We start from the raw sequence: 21949 nt of genomic DNA on the forward strand, positions 1-21949 counted from the left end.
GTAAAATATTAGAGGTAATACTGGACATGTATGTGTATACCGGTATTACCTCTCTGGACATAGTGGCCTGACCGGCTTGGGGGGCCGCAGGATTTCCCCATGTAGGGAGCGAGCAGGGCTGTTGTTAGGGAGCTGGGCAGCTTCCTCCATCCTAATTGGTTGCATTACCCAGCAGCAGCCAATCAGGAGGTGGTGTCAGGAGCCTGGGGGTGGGCCAAGGAGAGGAGGAAACAGCATGGAGCGGAAAGGTGTGGGTGTCGGGTGCGTTGCACCTTTCACCATTGTGCCCAGTATTTTTGGAGAAGCCACCTGACAACCCTATAAATTAGGCCTGAAAGACAAGCTTTAAAAATGAACTCGTTTAATACAATTATACAGCTAGTTAATGAGTTCATAATTATCTTTCACATGGGGAGTAGCAGTACTTTTTGAATACAGCTTTTAAATAGGTAGAGTCATTTGTCAAATTCCACTTGACCATTCTAAACTCCCAAGTACATACCCTGAATGTCCTTTATTAGGTATGTACTGACTTCTGACATGGCAATACCAGTGCCAACTCATACATTGTAGGCAGGCAAATTTTGTTCTACAAAAACAGTGTTGTAATCTAATAAAGTGCCAATTCCTTCAGGTTATTACTTTACCCCTTTTTACATGGGTGATAAGCAGGGGTCTCCAAAGCTGAGCCGCATTAATTTGGTCTCCGGCAACCCCTAAATATACATAAGGTGCCTCTAAGGGGCGGATCCCAGGCAGTATAGCGGGTTCCTGAGCCCGTGTGGGGACTGCACACTTAGTAAGGCTCAACTGATACATAAACCTTGGCCCCTTGCAGACGCACTTACCAGAACACCCTCCTACTGTCTCTGTACGTTCTTCCTACCAATTAGATTGTTAGCTCTTCGGAGCAAGTACTCCTTTTCCGAAATGTTACTTTTATGTCTGAAGCACTTATTCCCATGATCTGTTAGTTGTATTATTTGTTATTTATATGATTGTCGTGTGTATTACTACTGTGAAGCGTATATAAATAAAGACATGCATACATACATACAAAAATGCACCTTAGCATGGGTGGTATAGCTGTCACTCACAGCAGGAGCTTCCAAAGTCGATCCCTACAATGCTTTGCATCTACAGCGGCAAGGCATTGTGGGGCGTGACTTTGGAAGCTCCGGCAGTAATTGACAGCTATACCCACCCCCATGCTGTCGGCACACACTGAGGGGCAATTTGAGGTCTTATAAAGCAGCGTGTTTGCCTGAGATTAGTCAATCATTTTCTTCAGCAATAGACTGATGAGTAGGTAGTAAGATGTTTGCGCAACAAATATCTTCTAGCAGGGAGTGCACAGTATATAAAAGGTTGGGAACCGCTGCTCCAAGTCATCCCTGAAAAGCACATTTGACATGCAAGCGGAATGATGACCTAATAGCAGAGCAGGATTCCTTTCCCTGGGATTCATTCTAATAAGTACTGGAGGTCACATGTGGATGCAATGAGAATGCGGCTGCTCCCTAAGGAATGCAGTTTCATTCATTGTTAATTGGCCTCATGTCTTTGCAATTATAAAGCAGAGAAGAACTCAGCTAGTTACAAGTGATGTGTTGCAGCTTGGCTAATTGGTACACGTGATGGGTAAGGTGACCATATTTTTAAAGTGATAATCCGGGACAATATACAAAATGATTTATTAATCATCTCTCACTCACCCCCCTCTACCACTTACCCCCAACTCTCCCCCCCTCCCACCTCCATCCCCTTTCACTTACTTAATGCCCTTTTCACACACCTCCCCCCAAGAATCACACACAGCCCCCCCTCCCAAGACACACACACTCCCCTCTCCCCAAGACAAACACACAGCTCCCCCTGAAGACACACACAGCTGCCCTCCAAGAATCATATACACACAGCTCCCCCCAGAAAACACACACCGCTCCCAAGAAAACACATACACTGCTCCCCCCCCAAGACACACACTTCCCACCTCCCTCAAAATACACACACCACCACAAGAATCATACACAACACAAGACACACACAAATTTTACAGAATGCCCTTCTACTGTCTCTTCTGTACGTTCTTCCTACCTACCAATTAGATTGTAAGCTCTTTGGAGCAGGGACTCCTCTTCCTAAATGTTACTTGCTTCTTCCCATTGTGTTATTGATATTATTTGTTATTTATATGATTGTTATGTGTATTACTGTTGTGAAGCGCTATGTACAATAATGGCGCTATAGAAATAAAGACATACATACCTGGGGGGGGGGGGGGGGGTTGGGAAGGCCTCTTGGGTCCCGTGGGCGGATGAGGATGAAGAGCCCAACATCCGGCGGCAGAGGAGGTTGCAGAAGAAGCCAGGCCGTGGCTGGGGCTAAAACGTCTCATATGTTCGGGTTTTTAAATTGCCGCTCCAAGAGATTTAGAACGGCAATTACCAAACCGATACAAATAAGAGGTTTTACTCGCCCTTTCGGGACACCGGGACAACCACTCAAAAACTGCTACTGCCCCGGTCAAACCGGTACATATGGTCACTTTAGTGATGGGCTTCATTTTATAAAATGGTGTGGCCGCTGCTTATACTTAATGCGGTTTACCACACGCCGCGGCTAAAGCCGATTTATTAATGTCCAAGTTGCATTTTACAAATACTTTGAATAATTTCCAACCTGGGTAAGAATTTAGAAACAAACAAGCAAAAAATAAAAATAATCATCTAACATTTTTTTCCCCCCCAAAATAAAGTGATTAATAAAAGTTGATTCTGGAATTTGAAGAAGAAGAAAAATAAAATGGGGTTTGGACTAAGGTTTTGTAAAAAAATAAAATAATAATTTTAGATGGAAGTACTTTCTGGAAGGTTCTGCAACCCGGTAAATGGGGTAAAAGCCGTATAAAAATGATCACGGAATGAACACCGATCGGGTGGGACACAAATGATTTCGTACAGACCCAGCTAATTTGTATGCGAGTTTCAGGACATTAAAAAAAAGAAAATGAAAACGCACAAAACATTTAAAATGTCGATTACTTTTTCAATAAAAGTCTTTTATAGGCGTACATATAAAATGCAGTGCTTCAGATTCATTTCACAGACGTCATTAAACAAAGATTCTTGGTTGTCTGTAACAGGTTCACCAGTAATGCGCTTTCAGCCATTCAATTACAGTAATAATACATACGAGTTAAAATATATTATTTTTGCATTATTTTAACCACTGTGAAGTCTTTCTGTAGGGCACAGGTGTGCCAAACAGGCGTAAAAGGCAGTCCACATTCATGATGAAGTGAGTATACACGGTTAATGTCTCATTGAAAACCACCTTCATGTTCGCAGAATGACCATTGTTATAAGACCTGCAAGACAAGAAGCAGGTGAGAGGCCAATGATTATTTGCACGGCAGCAACCTGACATGCAGAAAGTATATATAGAAAAGGTATACTGTTAAAAGACGATCTCTACAGTCTGTCACTCTGCAGACCAGTGAGGCCTGCAGCTCTACAAGTTGCAATGCATTCCAAACATGCCCTTCTTAACAGAAAGGGCTAGGTCCACAAAACGGTGCTAAGCGGTTAGCACACCTTTACTCCTATTCATATGGGAGAAAGGTTTGCTAAAGCCTAGCACCCCTATGTGGACCTTGGCCTAAGTGCCTAAATACACCAACGAAGAAGCAAAACATTTTCAACGGTGCCGAGGTATACTGAATGGCATTCAACACGTAATTACACTGAGACTGTTACTTGAGCATCAAAACCAGAATGCTAAACTTGCCAAGCAAGTGACTGTAACAGGGACTTATCTCTATTAAAGCAACTTGCCTCTAATCCAACGGTGTGCTGGTTAATTGCTGGTGTGCAATTAACCAACTCCACCTGGCTGATTAGAGCTCTCTCAGAAATAGCCTGTTCTGAGACAGGAAGAATTCCTGAGCTCACAATTGGAGCTGACCTAGGAAAGACAGACCAGAGGATTTCCTTAGTGGACACTAGACTGACCAGAGGACAGATGTCTTGAGCTGCAAAGAGACTGCAGGGTGACAGCAAGACAAAGGGGAGCAGACTATACCTGGACAGACATTGCCTTAGCACACAAGGGTGCTGACCCAGGAGAGCAGAGAGGCTTCCCCTACAGCTACAAGAAACAGATAAGACTTTCTTATGGGACTGTTATATATCTGTATATATGTTTATATATTTGGGTGGGTAATTAGCTTAGCTAACCACCCAGTTAGAGAGGGCTGGACTACATGTGTCGATATTCTCCAAAACGGAGCACGTTTTTCTTTGGCTTATTTTGAATGTTCTGCTGTGTTAAAGGGACAGGCGTAATAAAGCCTAATTTTAGTTTCACTTTAAACGGTCTCCATTGCGTACCTCTGAACACGTCTCTTACAGTGACCTTATCACACTTTGGGGAGAAAGCAATATATATCTTATTTTCTCATCAAACAATCAAGAGGGGATTTGCCTCTCTCTGTTGGCCTTTGTTCATTTGAGTCTTGAGAACATGCAGGTGATAGACCTCGTGCCTAGTGTGCCTACAGCAGGGGGTGGGCCACCCCAGTCTTCAAGGGCCAACAGCAGATCAGGTTTTAAGGATGTCCCTGCTTCAGCACAGGTGGCCCAGTCTTCGACTGAGCCACCTGTGCTGAAGCAGGGATATCCTGAAACAATGACCTGTTGGTGGCCTTTGAGGAATGGAGTTGCCCACCCCTGACCTGCAGCTATGTAGAGGTTGTAACTAGTGGCCTGGGCACCATGGGAAGGCGGCATAAGGATTGTGAAACCGACTATCGGCATGACCGGGCAGGTTAGTGAACATGGGTCTAACAATAAGTCAATACATCTACCTCTGTTTTATTACTCGCATCAGCCAAGAGAAACCACAGTGAGACTTTCATCCAGTACCAATTGGGAATCACTCGAGATCAATCACTCAGATTCAAGCGCCCCTCTACATTCTCCGTACCCGCTCTAGCACGCGCTTGCACCGTTTGCATACACTGTTATTTTGTCAGCATGGTTTACTAAGGACGGATACCTTCTCAAGACATGCAGAATGAATCTGGATGTTAAACAGCATGTGAAAAAAAAAAAAAAAAAAGATATTTAAGGTATATTACTAGGATTGAATAAATATGGCTGGCACTAATGGATAAATCCTCAGATTTTAAAATATATATTTAACATAAGTGTATAACCGTGGGGCACTGCCTCCAACTTATTGATATCTCTGATGAATAGGACATTAAAGTGCGGCTTTTGGCCTGAGAAATGGCACCAAGGTAAGCGAGAATGCCAAGCGAAAAACTCATTTACCTAAAACATAGGCCGCCACTAGTTTTTGATTTACACTTAAGTGGAGGTAGAGAGGCACCATGGATTCCATTTCCCCTAGGGTTGGCATCATCAGTGCGGCAACGCAGACCATCCCAACGAAAACCATCAGCAGACTAGGTCCCGAGGAAGAACTTCTGATATCTGCAAGAGGGAAACAGAACGATCGTGTAAAAGGTGCAGGGTTGCTTCCGGAGATAGACCCCTCCATAGGGGGTGCCGGTAGCCTCTCCGCGTGGCAAGCAGGGATCACGTAATGACGGAGTTCCAAAGCTCCTACGCCCTACGCGCCAATAGGAAGCCGTGACATCATCAGATTCGGCTTCCTATTGGCCAACGTAACGCGGAAGCTTTAAACTTTAAAACCCGGCACCCCCTACGGAGGTAAGCATCTCTGGATGCAGGGGGTCCCTGGAGCTGAAATTAATGGGGTTCAGCTCCAGAACCGCCCTGCTTCAAACCTGTGTTAAAAAAATAAGTGGACGGCATGTTTAATCGTGCTGTATTATCCTGTAATCAATCGCAGTTCCCATTTCTAAAGATACTCGAAAGGGATACATTAAAAAATAACAAAAACCAGAGAAAAAGCAAAACACTTGTTTTCCCCTCATGGGTTGGCCAATGGTTACAGAGCATAATAATAATCATTTTATAAAAAATGTGTCCAAGATTCAGGATAAAAGTGTTTTCCATCCAAACTTCACCTGGACTTGAGTAGGCTCATATAGAGACTACATAAAGCCGCAATACCGCCTGAGCGTTGTCGTGTTTTTATCTGGATTCTAACCGGGGGGACTTCTGGAGCTAAACTGCTCTACGGTCAGCTCCAGGGACACCCTCCGTTCTTGAGATACTTACCTTTGACGTTTCCAGTTATAAACCCCATTCCAAGGGGAAACAAAATGGCCGCCAAATCTCAGCCCAGCAAGAAGGTGCAACGTCATCGTCTGCAGCTTCCTTTTGGAAAGCCATTTTCATCCTCTGAATAAATATGGGTCACGTCACCGGCGTGTATCTCGGGAGTCTCCCAAGCTAAAAAATAGAGCAGTCGAGCTCTGAGGGAGCCCCCCTCCCCCACCGAGGGAGCCCCCCCCTCCCCCACCCAGGGAGCCCCCCCCCCCCCTACCCCCAGTTCGAATCCTGTTAAACAAAAGAAAAAATACATTTTTGGTGGGGGTGCTGCTTCAAATCAGGAGCACGGCAGCTGCAGGCGCGGATAATCAGACAGTCCAAGCACCTCTAAGTATCCCAATGTGAAAGCGGGATGTTCATTACATGCTAACTAGATGTATACATGTGTTTTAGGGGACAAAGAGGCCTGTTGTGTACCATTAGACTTGGTTGCTAATCACAGGCATAACCCTTACTTTGCACGCTCGAGATGCTTTAGTGAGTAATAAGGTACTTCACGCATTTGGTTACCATAGGTCAAGGGGGTGCTCAACTCCAGTCCGCAAGCCCCCTCACCTCCCCCCCAACAGGTCAGGTTTTCAGGATATCTCAGCTTCAGTGCAGGTGGCTCAATGAGAGGCTCAGTGGAAGACTGAGCCTCTGATTGAGCCACCTGTGCTGAAGCAGGGACGGATTGAGCCACCTGTGCTGAAGCGGAGATATCCTGAAAACCTGACCTGTTGGGGGGGGGCTTGAGGACTGGAGTTGAGCACCTCTGCCCTGGAATGTTGCTGTTTTTTATGGGCCAAATTCCTGCTGTGCCACATGACCTACCTACGAAATGTATATGACCCTTTCATGAAGTTATAAAGACTTGCTATAGGGGGTGTGGCGGGACCGTCCGTTTAAGAGTATACAAACCTGGCTGACAAGGCGCCTGTTCGAAAAACACACTTTCTGCTAAATGTTCCTTCATTCGTTTCTCCTCCTCATCCTTGTGCTGTTGCTCCTTGGCGGACGGAAGAAGTGTGGCTATTACCTCTTTACGCCCCAAAGCCTTCCTCTGGCTTTGTTCGGAAACTTGTAGACGGAACTTGTCAATGACCCCAAAGTGGCTGGCTCGGACATCTTTGTGTCGAATAACGCTGAGGTGCAAGAGAACAAAATGGAAAAAGGACATTGATTTCCCCCAGCACATATCTTCCTAATACATTTGCTGATCATTTCCACTCTTCTGTGTGGCCGTGTACCGACCAGGGGTGGCCAACTCCAGTCCTCAAGGGCCACCAACAGGTCAGAGTGTAAGGATGCCCCTGCCTCAGCACAGATGGCTTAGTCCATTATTGAGCCACCTGTGCTGAAGCAGGGATATCCTGAAAATCTGACCTGTTGGTGTCTGGGAGGTCAATATGGCCACCGGGTTGGCCTTCCCCAAAAACGACAAAACATGGCTGCTGGGGTTACCAATAGAAAGCTGCGGGGGGGAGAGGGGGGTCGCCGTAGCTGGGAGTATCACGTTGAGCTTCGCAGGGACCCCCATGGATCTTTCAATATAAAAGTGCTATTTCCATACTATGAGATACCCAGCAATAAACAATCTTCAGCAAGAACAGTAAACAACATGTGGTGGGAATTAGATACTCTGCTAACATGAAGTAACAGAGGAGGGACAGGGAGGGAGTAGGGGTATGATACCTTTTATTGGGCCAACAAGTAGCTGATGTGTTACAAGCTTTCCAACCAAAGAAAAGCTGAAGCAAACACAAGTAATATTTTCTGCGCTAGTTTTAACATTTATCGCGTTAATCAAGAAGTGCTGAACCGCTTTTTAAATTATAATTAGAAAGCCAATCTACGGCTCTATGGCAATTTAGTCCGAATGTCAGCTCTTCTCCCCAATGTTTACTTGTATGTTTTACACACTTATTTGTATTATTTTTTTTCTCCACTATAATGTCCACTAAAAGCGTTGGGTCAGCAAGATTGAGCCTTACATGCTTATGACACCCAAGCCTGCATTAAAGGGAATGCAGATTGACTGGAATGAAAGATTGCGTATACTTACATATCAACACAACACTGAGGTTTCACTGCCCCCGCAGCGTCTACGACAGCGTATCTATTGGGGGACGTACACAGAACTGGAAAAGGAAGTTGTGTGCAGAAAATAGTGTCAAACATTTGGCAATTTTAGTTCGCACTTGTACGTAATGTAAAGAATTTAGTTTTTCTTAAATGTAAGATATGCTGCTATTTGCAAGGCTACATTATGTATCCATCCGTCCGTCCGTCCATCTATCTACTATCCATCCGTCCATCCATCCATCCATCGCAATGTCTCGTATAGCGCTTACACAGAGTGAGTCCGGCTCCTATGTAGCGTTACAGCTGATGCCAGATAATGGGCATCACTAGATATTTTAGAAACAGAGCGTTTGACGGCAGATAGGAAGGAACCCCTTGGACCTCCATGTCTGCCCATTTCCCTGCCTGCCGTAAAGCCTCAGACCGGACTTGATCCGTGGTTTTTTTCATATTTAGGATGGCCGTATGTCTATCCCAAGCGTGTCTGACTTCCCTTACTGGATGAGCCCCTACCACTTCTAGGAGGCCATTCCACAAACCTACCACCCTTTCAGTGACCCCTCCATGACCTCTTGTTCTAGAACTTCTCTCTCTCTGAAATATCCTTTGCTTCTGTACTTTGAAACATTCAAACACATGAAGGGTTTCAACATTCATATCCTCAAACTCTCCCTTTGATCCTCTAAATCAGGGGCGGCCAACTCCAGTCCTCAAGGGCCTCCAACAGGCCGGGTATTAGGGATATCCCTGCGTCAGCCCAGGTGGCTCAGTCATTCGGACTGAACCATTAATTGAAACATGTGCTGAAGCAGAGATATGCTTAAAACCTGACCTGTTGGTGGCCCTTGATGTCTGGAGCTGGCCACCACTGATCTAAACTGACATACTAAGGTCCTTTAAGTCTTGCCTGATAAGTCTTATGTTGTAGATCAGCGGTGCTCAACTCCTGTCCCCAAGCCCCCCTCCCCACCAATAGGGGAAGTCCCTACTTCAGCACAAGTCTCAATCAGAGACTGGGATACCCTAAAAACCTGACCTGTTGGGGGGGGGGCTTGAGCACCCCTGGAATAGAGCATGCACCTTTTTTATGTTCATATAATATGTTCTACATGTTTGGCTCCTCTGTGAAATAAACATGCTGCGATTCACAGCAACAGTTAGAGAGCAGTGGGGGGGGGGGGGGGAGGGGAGTGGAGGAGTACGGGGGGGGGGGGGGGTAACAGTACTGAAGCCCTATTGTAATTCCAACCGGCTTCCACTACCGCCCACTGCTAATATGGTCGGACCCCCAACAAACTCAAAATGACTCTCCTGTTGGTGGTCTTTATGTTTGGTTAGGAGACAGCGCTATACAAACTCAGTGCAGCAGACCTGGCAAGGGGCTGTATAACAGGGCAACTTTAACTTGTAACAACTTTAATGTTTAGTCCAGTGTTTCTGAACCTTTTTTTTCTACCGGGCGCGACCCCTATTGAGATGATCCCATTTGTGGGGTAAACCCTTCATGTTATACATTGTCTCACTTATTTAAGCACCGATAAAACTGGAAACTGAAAACAAGTATTTATTTACCATATAAGTTTGACCCCCGAAATGACCGTGTTATTCTAACTGCTGTGTGTGAATGTAATTACCTCTACCCTCACCGCTTCCTTAAGTCTCTCCAAAACCCTCCAAAAAGTACCCCTCCTCACCGATCCAATTGCCTCCACTGTCCCCACTGTCAGATCCATCACCATGCCACGACAAGACTAAATCCAGAGACCTGACCCCAACCCCTGCCCACCAAGCAAGCAAAACTCTCCACTCGACTAACCCAGGGGTGCGCAAACTGGGGGGGGCGTGGGCGGTTGCAGAGGCCCCGCGCTTTTCCCCAAGGCATTTAATTTAATGCCAGGGATCGCTTGAGGCCTCTGCAAATCTCAACTTATCGGGATTCAGAAGCATGGCGATGCGTCGCCATGGCAACGCGGCGGCAAATGACATCACATGACCTGTTGCCATGGCAACACGGCGACAAATAACGTTGCGGGGTCACGGTGTGACGTCACATGTCCCCACGGCGTCATTTGACGCCGGAAAACAAGATAAGGGTGGCTGGCGCGAGCACCGGTGGGAGCAGGCAGGGGGGGGGGGGGGGCGCAGCGCCAATAATTTGCGCACCCCATGCCTAACCCATAGCACGACCATAATGTTCCCAACACTGCCCACCACAATGACATCTTAACAATTACTTTATAATATAATCTATATGTAACCACAACATTGTTTTACTAACTAATGTACAGCGCCCTGGAAAAGGGTGCTATATAAATATTGTTATAAATAAAAAAAAGTTATGCATTTGTCAATGTCATCGTAAAAATTCAGGTTTTCTACCATTTTAAAAAAAATGCTCTTATTGGCCCTCGTTGCTAGTGGGGCAGCAACACATTGCAGTATTAGGAGTCGTACACTGAAAGAACATTCGTTTTTTCCATAGGGCACCATTAAGGTTAGTCTGGGGTCACCACTGGGTGACAGGGCAGCCTGGTCGAGAAACTGTGGGTGGGTCGTTTTCTGTGAGATAAGGGGTGAAAGCAAATACATATACTCCATCTACTACTCCAGTGGTTTCCAACCTTTCTTTGGTTATGGAACTCTACGTGAAATTCTGAGGAACCCCAACCCTCTAATAGCGCGTCTGAGATCAGATGCATGGTAAGGAACCCCAACCCTCTCTAATAGCGCGTCTGACATAAGATGCATTGTAAGGAACCCCAACCCTCTCTAATAGCGTGTCTCAGATCAGATGCATTGTAAGGAACCCCAACCCTCTCTAATAGCGCGTCTGAGATCAGATGCGTTGTAAGGAACCCCAACCCTCTCTAATAGCGCGTCTCAGATCAGATGCATTGTAAATTCTTCTGTATTTAACACAATTTTCAAATTAGCAGAAGATTGCAGGGATCCCTTTAGGGATATCCCGGGGAACCCCAGGCTTCCTAGGAACCCTGCTTGTAAAACACTGCACTACACAATACACGACACAGTAGACACCCTTCTGATATGAAAACAGTTGGCTACGCCGACTTCAACTTCTTGCAACCTAAATTCCTTCAAGGCCACAGGTGCCGATGGTTCATTACCCATCTACACGTACCTCAAGGCTACTGGCGACTGGCAATATTGTGTTTAAAACAAGACAGCTGGTGAGAAACGTACCTTTAAATTTGAGGGCGAACTCGTACGGGTTATACAAAGTCAAGACCTGCTTGTGCGTCGACTGATCGTCGGCATAAAATATAAGTTCCGTTGGAAAAACAAACACCGGAAGGTTCCCTTCCACTAACTCTGGCTGCCTTTTTTGCTGCTGCATTGGCACGGAACCCTTATTTCCTCCTTGGCTGCTCCTTCTGTCGTCTGCGTCTTCCAGATTTCTCCTTCTGATCCCGTGATGACCTCTAGTGCATCTTGGCAGTCCTGCAGGCGAGAGATAACGTTTAAAGGTGCAGTCCCACCTAGGGCTACCATGTCCGACTAGCTGGGATGTGTTTAATGAGTTAGATCTAGGTGATTGACACTTTGCTTTTTGTTTGTTTTTTACAGAAAATCTTACAATATTAAGTATTTTTAATAGAGGTCGAGTAAACATTTATGTGGCAAGTACTCCCCTGCTCGCAGGGCCCCACAAAATGTAAATTCTTCTTTATTGTATGTATATCTTTATTTATATAGCGCCCCCAGCTGTACTTAGCACTTAACAAGAGAGACAATACAGTGCAGGGAATTATAATGCCATAAGTGCAACAAATAATATCAGATTATAGGAAATTAAATCCCTGCCCCAGAGAGCTTGCAATCTACGTGGTATGATGGGAAACTTACAGAGACAGCAGGTGAGGGAATAAGTGCAGTAGATGGCAGTGCTTGGTAGGAGTAACTGTGGGTGTGGGACAGTAGCCATGTGTCTATGCTATTGGGGGGCTTCATTTAAGAGGTGAGTTTTAAGGTTTGTTTTACAGGTGGGCAGCAGGGAGATTATTCCCAAAGAAGCCAAACGATTGCTTTAAATATACTCCTGTATATTAACATAGCCTGCTCTGTAAACTCTGTATATGCGGTGAACCCCTATATAAATACAGAGGTCATTCTTACTGTAAGAGCGTATATGATGGTACTAAGCACATATCTTAAAGCTGCAGTTCAGTCAATATCCTGCATGTATGGGTTTTTTAATAAATCAGTTCTGTAGTAAGAAAAAATACTTTTAGCATTTTCTGTTTTTAAAAAAACAACTTTGAAAGACCAATTTTCTTGTATTCTATCTTAACAACCATTTGCTAAGGCACTGCCCCTTCATGTCCTGTCACAAGCCCTGGCACACCCCTTTGTCAGCCATGCCCTCCCTCTAGCACATGTCAGTGCAGGAGTGCTCATGAATATTCATGAGCTTCCACTGAGTGACAGAAGCAGAAGAAAAACATATCCCTTCACTAATGATGTCACCAAATTTCGCCGATCAATACATGGAGAACGAATTGACCTGTAGCTATACAGTTCTTTAGGTAATTAGAGATTGCCCACATGAAACTATTGAAGTAAAAAAATGAATTAAAAAAAAAAAAAAGACTGAACTGCAGCTTTAATCTTTACAAGGAAGATGATGAAAATAATTCTAAGGGCTGTTCTATAGTGCGCTTGCTTGCTACGCTGTGCGCGCGTCCTCATATCAATTGTTAGTCCAAATAAAAAAGGTATCACCTAATACTGAAGTACTCATTTATTTAAAGGGAAACCCACTGGAGCAATATTCTACTATCTTTCTTAACCTCTTGGACAATATTTTAGCTTCTTTTATCCTTATTTATAATATATGCTGTTATAATTAATATTTAATAGGGTGAATACATAAATGCATGACACAATATGTAATATAATCTGCCGAGAACTACAATGTACGTTATTTATTACTTTGATATGATATGTATAAATATGTGAAATGTTTCATTTATGTTCCTATCCTGGGCTCTAAAATGATGCCAAGAGTGTCATAAGTTTACTTTAAATAAATGAGTCCTTTTTTATATTGAATATATATTTCACATGTACAACTTTCCTATTTAATACAACGCCCCAAATCATTAGAGACGCGCTATCTTTTATTCATAATATTCATTAAACCCTCCATAGTTGGTATTTAATCAGTGACTCAATATAATACAAACAGAGCCACCGATCGGGGGAAAGCCGGGATAAATGTGGGGGGGGGGGGGCCCAGAGGCTGTGGGGGGGGCCCGGCCGCGCCCAACTTCTGCATCCAGCTGCCGGGCCCCCCGGCTCTCTGCAGCTGCTGCCTGCCTCTTCCCACGCCGGAGCCCGGAAATCGGGCCAAGGGCAAGCCTTTTCTGTGTCTGTATCAGGGGGGTTAGGTATCTGGGGGGAGTGGTCGCGGGGGGGGGGGGGGTAGTGGTTTCTGTATTTGGGGGGGGGTTGTGTTTTGTATTGGGAGGGGCTATTGTGTGTGTATGGGGGTTGGGGTAATTATTGTGAGTGGGGGGAATTGTGTGTGGCCAAGGGAGGAGGGGGAAATGAGTGTGAGAAGGGAGGGGGGGGGGGAATTGAGGGAGCGGAATGGAGGGGAGAAGGGGTAATTGAATGATAGCGAAGAGGGGGTGAGTGAAAGGAGAGAGGGTGTAAAAGAGGGAGGGGGCGAGTGAGGAAGAGAGGAGAAGAGTGAGAGACAGAGGTGGTAGAGAAATACAGGTGTGAAAGAGGGAGAGTGAGGAAGAGAGAGGAGAAGAGTGAGAGACAGAGGTGGTAGAGAAATACAGGTGTGAAAGAGGGAGGGGCTCGCAAGGCCCCGGGAAATTCTGTAGGCAGCTCTGCATACAAATGTAATGAGTGTAGTACACAGGAAACTTTAAATTACCTGACCGCCCTTGCAACAGGTTGATAAAATACATGTACTAGGGTTGCTTTGACTCTTCTTCCTGCTACTGTTAATGACTGGCTACATAGTCCAGGAATATATAACCAGTTTCCTGAACTAGAAAAACTGAATTCCTTCTGGATGAGTTTGTACACAGTAAACAAAATATCCCTAGGAGAGGAGCTCACTGTTGTGGACGGTATTAATAATTATAATTATAATTGCTGGGGTGGACAACGCCAGGCCTGAATGGCCACAAACAAGGTAAACTTTTCAGGATATCCCTGCTTCAGCACAGGTGGCTCAGTCGAAGACTGAGGACCCTCCTTACCTCCTGTAACTATGTATGTTAATGTTTGTTATTTATTGTTTTCTTCCTTCAACCCTATTGTACTGTGTTACGGCATATGTTAGCACATTATAAATAAATTATAATAACATACAGCAAGGAGCTGTTTAGCTCTGGTACAGATGTTAGAATAAAATAAAAAATGACAAGGCTGTGAAATAGTTTACCTTTGGTGTTCAACTGTGTTGAATCGGATTAAAAAGGCATCACTCAAGGCAACCCTTTGATATATTTAATCTAAAAACCTCATTCGAGGGGCCTGTTCTGTGTTGGCCTTAAACGTGTGAAGCGTTGGTATGATGGAAACCTTAAAATAGGAGCTGGGTCTCCCGACGGAGATAATATCCGAGATAGGCGGTGCGGCCCTTACCTGTTATAACACTGTGTTCCATTCCATCGTTCAGCCTGGAAAAGATCAAAAGAACGTATTCAAATCACCAGCAGGGTTTCTCTCAATTAAATCCCAATATAAAGTGGTGAATCACGCAGCACACTTCAGGGAGGCGGCTGGGCTGGGGAGGACTTCCTGCAGCCCGTTGCCAAAATTAAACATGGCAGACACTCCAAACGTGGTATGCTACCTACACAATGGCTTTATATTCATGGGATTGTTGGCTGGATAGTGAAATGGATTATACCGGCTGCGATTATTTCCTTCCTAATTACCCGATTGCTTTGTGGTCGCTGTTCCCCCAGTAACGCCCCCCCCTCCCTGGTTGATGATCATTGAAGAAATATAAAAACAATGGCTCAGCCATATGTATTTTCTTTGGAATACTTGCCGCTCTCATCTAACCACGTGGCCTGTTTGCCATATTACACCCCTTTTTAAGAGAAAGGTGCGTGGTAAAATAATACCCGGATCTAATCTGTTGTTTCGAGACGTATACTACCACTCATTATTACTGTAGTGTTAATACTGCCGGCGTATTAAGCAGTCTGCGACTAGATAGACAGATCTGACATATTTAGCCCCACCTGCCCTCATACACACAAGACTCTATAGACCAGGGGGTGGCCAATTCCAGTCCTCAACAGCTCAGGTTTTCAGGCTATCCCCCGCTTCAGCACAGCTCGTGCAGTCGAAGACTGAGCCACCTGTGCTGAAGCTGGGATATCCTGAAAACCTGACCTGTTGGTGGTCCTTGAGGACTGCAGTTGGCCACCCCTACTCTAGACAAAATGGCCCCCTATTCTATATGCTGTCCTTTCTTTGCTGGGAAGATTTCAGCTCTGTCCTTATGAATCTTCCTGTGCACGGGGAAGACTGCTTCACAGCACACTGAATGGCTGCCTCTAATACCCTCTCTTCTCAATGTTTGTTACCCTGCAATCTCCACATCACGGTGCTCTTCTCTATGCTCTTTTGTTCTTCAACTCCCCTCCCAACCCCCTCCCCCACCCCCAGCAAGACTCCTTCCTCTGACAAAACAATTCCCAACCTCTTTCACAATCCTCCTCTTGTGTATAATGCCTGGCTCTCCTCCCCCACTCCCATTCACTGTCCTCCCTCCCTCCTCCACCCCCCACCCCCCCCCCCTCCATGCTCAGCTCTGGCTCCACGTGGCTAGTCACGTGGCAACCGTGTTTACAGAGACTTTCTGCAGTCTGTCACGGCACAGGGCCATAATGTCAAGCGGTTTCAGCAGCCAGCCTGACCAATCAACGCCCTTCGTTGTGCCACAAACATGCTGACGTCCCCCGCTATCCCAGGCCCAGAAGCTGACACCACTGAAGGACGGGGCCCGCCCAGCATCAGGAAAAACAAGAACAAAGGGTCCTGTCCCAGTCCTCCCAATAATGATATTAAAAAATGTAATGCAATAGCAATATTTAGCGTGATATATGCCTGTTCAATGAGGGAAAAACATAAAAAAAATTTAAATTAAAGTAAATATATATATATATATATATATATATGTATGTATGGGTATCTGTACCGTGTTAGCCGAGCTTAATAATCAAAAACAAATAGACGATACCGTTCTGTGGCTTTTCTTGATTTATCCATTGTAACACCGCCGGAAGAAGAGATCAGCGTATCTCGAAAGCTCGCAGAAATGAAAGCATTTCGTTAGCCACAGAACGGTATCGTCTATTAGTTTTTGATTTTATATATATATATATATATTTTGGAAGGCGTTTAGTTTTAATGTTTATTACAAGTTAAAGATATTCTAAAATAAATTATATTTTAAAATATGTAATGTCGTCTTTTTACTTCCGCCTACCACTGAACATCAGGGCTGTTGGGTATGGAAGGTATTAAGAGAAAAGGGGGGCGCTTCGATCATTGAGGATCCCTTTTACATGGGCAGATCTGTCTTCTATGAGGATAATAATAATAATTATTATTATTTATTTAATATAGTGCTTTTCTCCCGATGGGAATCAAAGCGCGTCACAATTACAGTATAGTGTGCGGTAAACAGCATGGGACACACGATTGTTACAGAACCGTCCCTGCGCCGTAGAGCTTACAATCTATGTTTTTGATTCCCAGAATAAAGTGACTTGCTCAAGGTCACAAGGAGTTAACACCGGGATTGTTACAGACACAGCCCCTGCCCAGAAGATTTTATAATCTATAATTGTGGGGCCTGAGGCACAGGGAGATAAAGAGATTTTCCCAGGGTCACAAGGAGCTGACACCGGGAATTAAACCAACTTCCTCTGATTCAAACACTTTTGTTTCCATTCAGCGTCTTTACTCGCTGAGCCGCTCCTACAGCCACATCTTAAAACTTCATATCCCATAACGTCAATGACAATAATAAAAAAAATCTCAATATCTACTTATCGACATTTGTTATGGTATGATATTGGCATATCGCCAAACTCTGGTACCAGTACAGAGAACAAAGAAGAGGCCATATTTTTTTTTTCCGTGTAGTCTACCCATATGGGGTATTTAACTGATGTTGCATGAAATGCATCCAGCCCTTAATCAGGGTTTTTTGACACACAAACAAACAAAAAAATAAATAAATAAAGCATTTATTTGTAAAGCAGATTTTTCCAGTGTGTTGTAATATGGTAACATTCAAAATGAAATAGCTGGGGGGGGGGGGGGAATAAAAACATGGCGCATTGTAAATATGGACCAGCGGACACCGAAGTACCTGTCCGTTGCACCCGAACTTTGACATTTCTGCTACTACAATCACCTCGAAGTAATTAACCTTCCAACCGCAAGTTGTATTACCGATTTTATGTTTGAGGTTTGCAGGTAAACACCTCATATCACCCCCCCACTGCCCCCTGCCCCCACCGCCTTGACTCAAAGACGAGAGACCTTGAGGTAAACAAAAATAAATACTGGTCTTTGGAGTGGAAGAATCTGTTTTTGAAATGGAGGAACTGAAATATTAGTGCAAGACACAGTGGAAGCAGTAACTTAGATTGTCAGCTAATTAGGGCCGAATTTAGGTTTGTCTGCAAATACAACTATGTATGATGCAACGCCTGATGCAGAATACAGCACATGCTTTTCCCTGACAAATCATACCACCCTCTCACCTCCCCCCCAAGACACATTATACTTGAGAGAACTCACAATAAACCCCCCCCTCCACACCCAGGACAACAGCTGCCATATGGCTGAGGATGTGATGCGGCTAATACGTATGAATGGTGTATTTAAGTATCTTCTCGTGTATTTATTTATAGATATGTGACAGGTACAAATAGTGTGTTTATGTAACTGTAATTATGTATGAATGGAGTGTGTGTATTTATGTACATATAAGCATGTGTTTACGGGGTTTATTAATGTAACTACAAGTATCTGATGGTATGTATATTTAAATATAGATAGTGTATTATGGTACAGCTTGTATGTATGATGGATTTATTATAGTATGGTGCATATATAACTTTGTTTCTACATTCATAATAATACATTTATTTCATATAGCGCTTTTCTCCCAATGGGACACAAAGTGCTTCACAATTACAGTAAAGTGCCTGCCCAGATGAGCTTACAATCTATGTTTTGGGTGGCTGACACACAGGGCGACTTGCCCAAGGTCACAAGGAGCCAACACGAGGAATTGAATCAGGTTCCCCTGATTTAAACTCAGTGACAGCCAGTGTCTCTACTCACTGAGCCGCTCCATCTTCATGTTGAGTGCATTTAAGCAAAGTTATGTATTGTGCATAGTCTGAATATAAATAGCCCTTATGTGTGGGTCTGTATATGTAGTACTGCACAACGTGTTTATTGTGTGTGTATGTGAATATTCTGTAATATGGCGTCAGTACACTGTGTACATGTATATATGGTACACATATTTGAATGTACCTTAGCATCTATATTATGTATGTATTATTTATGGAGATAAACACAAGGGAACCCTACAGAGGAAGGAAGTTTCAAGTAAAGGAGACAGGTTCTGTAGCAATAGTATGTGTGTTTGTGTATTTATATAGTACGGTATAAATGTATGATATGTCTACTAGTATATATGTAGTATTGGATGTGTGGCGTGTATATATATATATATATAAAACAAAAGACAGGGATATATATATATATATATATATATACTGTATATATACACATATATATATATATATATATATATATATATATATGGGTGTATAGAGTATGTGTATTTATGTAGTATGATTGTTAGACGTGTGTCCATATACTTGTATATAGAATGCATGTATACTGTATACGTCTATGTATATATAGTGTGTGTAATATGTATATAGTCAATATATAACAGTGTACTTACTGTATGTATAGTTTGTGTATAATGTGTGTGTATATCCTGTGTGTATTTCTATATAGTCAGTATATACAGTGTATGTAGAATATGTGTGTATATTTCCTGAGTGCATGTATTTCTAGTCAGTATATGCAGAGTGTGTATAGTTCCTGTCTATGTATTGTGTATACATATCCTGTGTACACAGGTCAGATGAGGATCTCAGCTAGGGAATGATCACAGGGTGACAGCTCTCCCTCCTCACACTTACCTCTCTTCCCCCCCTCCCCGTACCTCTCTTCCCCCCCCCCCCGTACCTCTCTCCTCCCCCCCCCGTACCTCTCTCCTCCCCCCCCCCCGTACCTCTCTCCTCCCCCCCCCCCGTACCTCTCTCCTCCCCCCCCCTCACTCCCTTCCCCCCCCCCCTCACTCCCTTCCCCCCGGTACCCCTCACTACCTTCCCCCCGGTACCCCTCACTCCCTTCCCCCCCGGTACCCCTCTCTCCCTTCCCCCCCGGTACCCCTCTCTCCCGTCCCCCCCGGTACCCCTCTCTCCCGTCCCCCCCTGTACCCCTCTCTCCCCCCCTCACACTTACCTCCCCCCCTCACACTTACCTCCCCCCTCCCTGTACGCCTACCCTCTCTCTCCCCCGGTGCCCCTCTCTCTCCCCCGGTGCCCCTCTCTCTCTCCCCCGGTGCCCCTCTCTCTCTCCCCCGGTGCCCCTCTCTCTCTCCCCCGGTGCCCCTCTCTCTCTCCCCCGGTGCCCCTCTCTCTCTCCCTCCTTTCCGCCCGCCACGTACCCCTTCCCTCTCTCTCCCTCTCCCGTACCTCTCTCTCCCTCCCGAGCTCCGCCGCTTCTCTCCCTCCTTGTGAGCCGCCGCAGTGCCGCCCCTGAACCCGGCGGGAGGGGGCGCTGTGACGTCAGAGCGGCTGGGAGGGAGGATGCAGCGTGTATGACGTCACGGGATGCGATGTGCGTGACGTCACGGGTGTGAGCTGCATGCGCTGACATCTGTGTCACATGTGTGAGCTGTGGACTCTCTGACCTGGGAGCTGCTGTTACCTCCTCCAGCCCCTCCTCCCCACAGACACATCACATGCACATATGTGTCAGGGCAAAAGTGGGACAAACACACATCTACCCTATGTGTATCAAAGAAATCACCCTATATGTATCAAAGAAATCACCCTATATGTATCAAAGAAATCACCCTATGTGTATCAAAGAAATCACCCTATATGTATCAAAGAAATTACCCTATATGTATCAAAGAAATCACCCTATATGTATCAAAGAAATCACCCTATGTGTATCAAAGAAATCACCCTATGTGTATCAAAGAAATCACCCTATATGTTTCAAAGAAATCACCCTATGTGTATCAAAGAAATCACCCTATGTGTATCAAAGAAATCACCCTATGTGTATCAAAGAAATCACCCTATGTGTATCAAAGAAATCACCCTATGTGTATCAAAGAAATCACCCTGTGTGTATCAAAGAAATCACCCTGTGTGTATCAAAGAAATCACCCTGTATGTATCAAAGAAATCACCCTATGTGTATCAAAGAAATCACCCTATGTGTATCAAAGAAATCACCCTATGTGTATCAAAGAAATCACCCTATGTGTATCAAAGAAACCACCCTATGTGTATCAAAGAAATCACCCTATGTGTATCAAAGAAATCACCCTATGTGTATCAAAGAAATCACCCTATGTGTATCAAAGAAATCACCCTATGTGTATCAAAGAAATCACCCTATGTGTATCAAAGAAATCACCCTATGTGTATCAAAGAAATCACCCTATGTGTATCAAAGAAATCAATCCAGCTGAAAGCGATAGGATTATTTATTTCACACGCCTGGTTCAGAATTGACCACATTTACAATGTAAGCTCTTCGGGGCAGGGACCCCTCTTACTAAATTTCACTTTTATGTCTGAGGCACTTATTCCCATGATGTGTTATCTGTATTATTTGTTATTTATATGATTGTCACGTGTATTACTGCGGTGAAGCGCTATGCACACTAATGGCGCTATATAGATAAAGATATGCATACACTTTTTGTCTTGACACATACTGTATGTCCTGCGCACCCCGCATCAGCTCCTGTCTGCTTCCCTCTCCTGCTCCCCCAAAAGAGAGCCTTCCCGGAGGCCCGTGCAATAGTGCCCGATTATCACCGTTTAATGAATAACCCCCTTACAAATGCACGGGCGCTGAACACGGAAATAAGCCACAGGAACCCCTTACCACAGCTCTTTAGGGCCCAGGTCCACAAAAGGGTGCTAAACTCCAGCACACCTTTACTCCCATTGAATGGGTGATACATTTAGCCTAAGCTTAAGCTGGGCCTAAGGCCTCGTCCAGGGTGGAAACAGGTGCGCTGGCGCTCCAGCGCTGCGCCCTGCTCGGCCGGGCGATTCCTGGCCGGCTAGGTGCGTGCGTTACTGGGGGCGCGGCCATGGCGTCACGGAGCTGGTTCGCCCTCATTGGGCAAACCGCTCACGTGATGTGCTTGCGAGCAGTAAAATCAATTTTGCTTGCTCGGCAAGCGGCTGCGCGCCGAGCAGGCGCGCCCTCCCGCTCACGCAGGCCACGTGCATTGTCGCAACGTGTCCAGCGTGAGCGCG

The 21949-nt window shown here is 45.0% G+C and overlaps 1 protein-coding gene across 3 annotated transcripts; it reads right to left on the reverse strand.

Moving 5' to 3' along the window:
* Window positions 1-3027: 3027 nt before the first annotated feature.
* Window positions 3028-20313, reverse strand: MOSPD1 (motile sperm domain containing 1). 3 transcript variants are annotated; one of them, XM_075573194.1, is made up of 7 exons: window positions 20135-20313; window positions 14961-14995; window positions 11535-11792; window positions 8311-8386; window positions 7167-7390; window positions 5337-5498; window positions 3028-3370 (listed from the first exon to the last, which is right to left on the reverse strand). In XM_075573194.1, exons 2-7 carry the CDS (start codon window positions 14980-14982, stop codon window positions 3339-3341), a joined length of 774 nt encoding a protein of 257 aa, XP_075429309.1. In that variant the 5' UTR covers window positions 14983-14995; window positions 20135-20313; the 3' UTR covers window positions 3028-3338. The 3 variants fall into 3 exon arrangements, with proteins under 3 accessions (XP_075429309.1, XP_075429311.1, XP_075429312.1); XM_075573196.1 differs by lacking the exon at window positions 20135-20313 and adding an exon at window positions 15917-16011; XM_075573197.1 differs by lacking the exons at window positions 14961-14995; window positions 20135-20313 and adding an exon at window positions 14758-14920.
* Window positions 20314-21949: the final 1636 nt, after the last annotated feature.

This window comes from Ascaphus truei, chromosome 16 (assembly GCF_040206685.1).
Source record: "Ascaphus truei isolate aAscTru1 chromosome 16, aAscTru1.hap1, whole genome shotgun sequence".
Classification (NCBI taxonomy): domain Eukaryota; kingdom Metazoa; phylum Chordata; class Amphibia; order Anura; family Ascaphidae; genus Ascaphus; species Ascaphus truei.

Excerpts from the sequence above, each read along its gene's own strand:
- MOSPD1 (XM_075573194.1), bottom strand. The coding sequence starts at position 14,982 with ATGGAACACAGTGTTATAACAG. Across the intron at positions 7,391-8,310 it reads CCTCAGTGTTGTGTTGATAT|CGTTATTCGACACAAAGATG; the intron begins GTAAGTATACGC and ends CTTGCACCTCAG. Across the intron at positions 5,499-7,166 it reads ACAGGCGCCTTGTCAGCCAG|ATATCAGAAGTTCTTCCTCG; the intron begins GTTTGTATACTC and ends TCCCTCTTGCAG.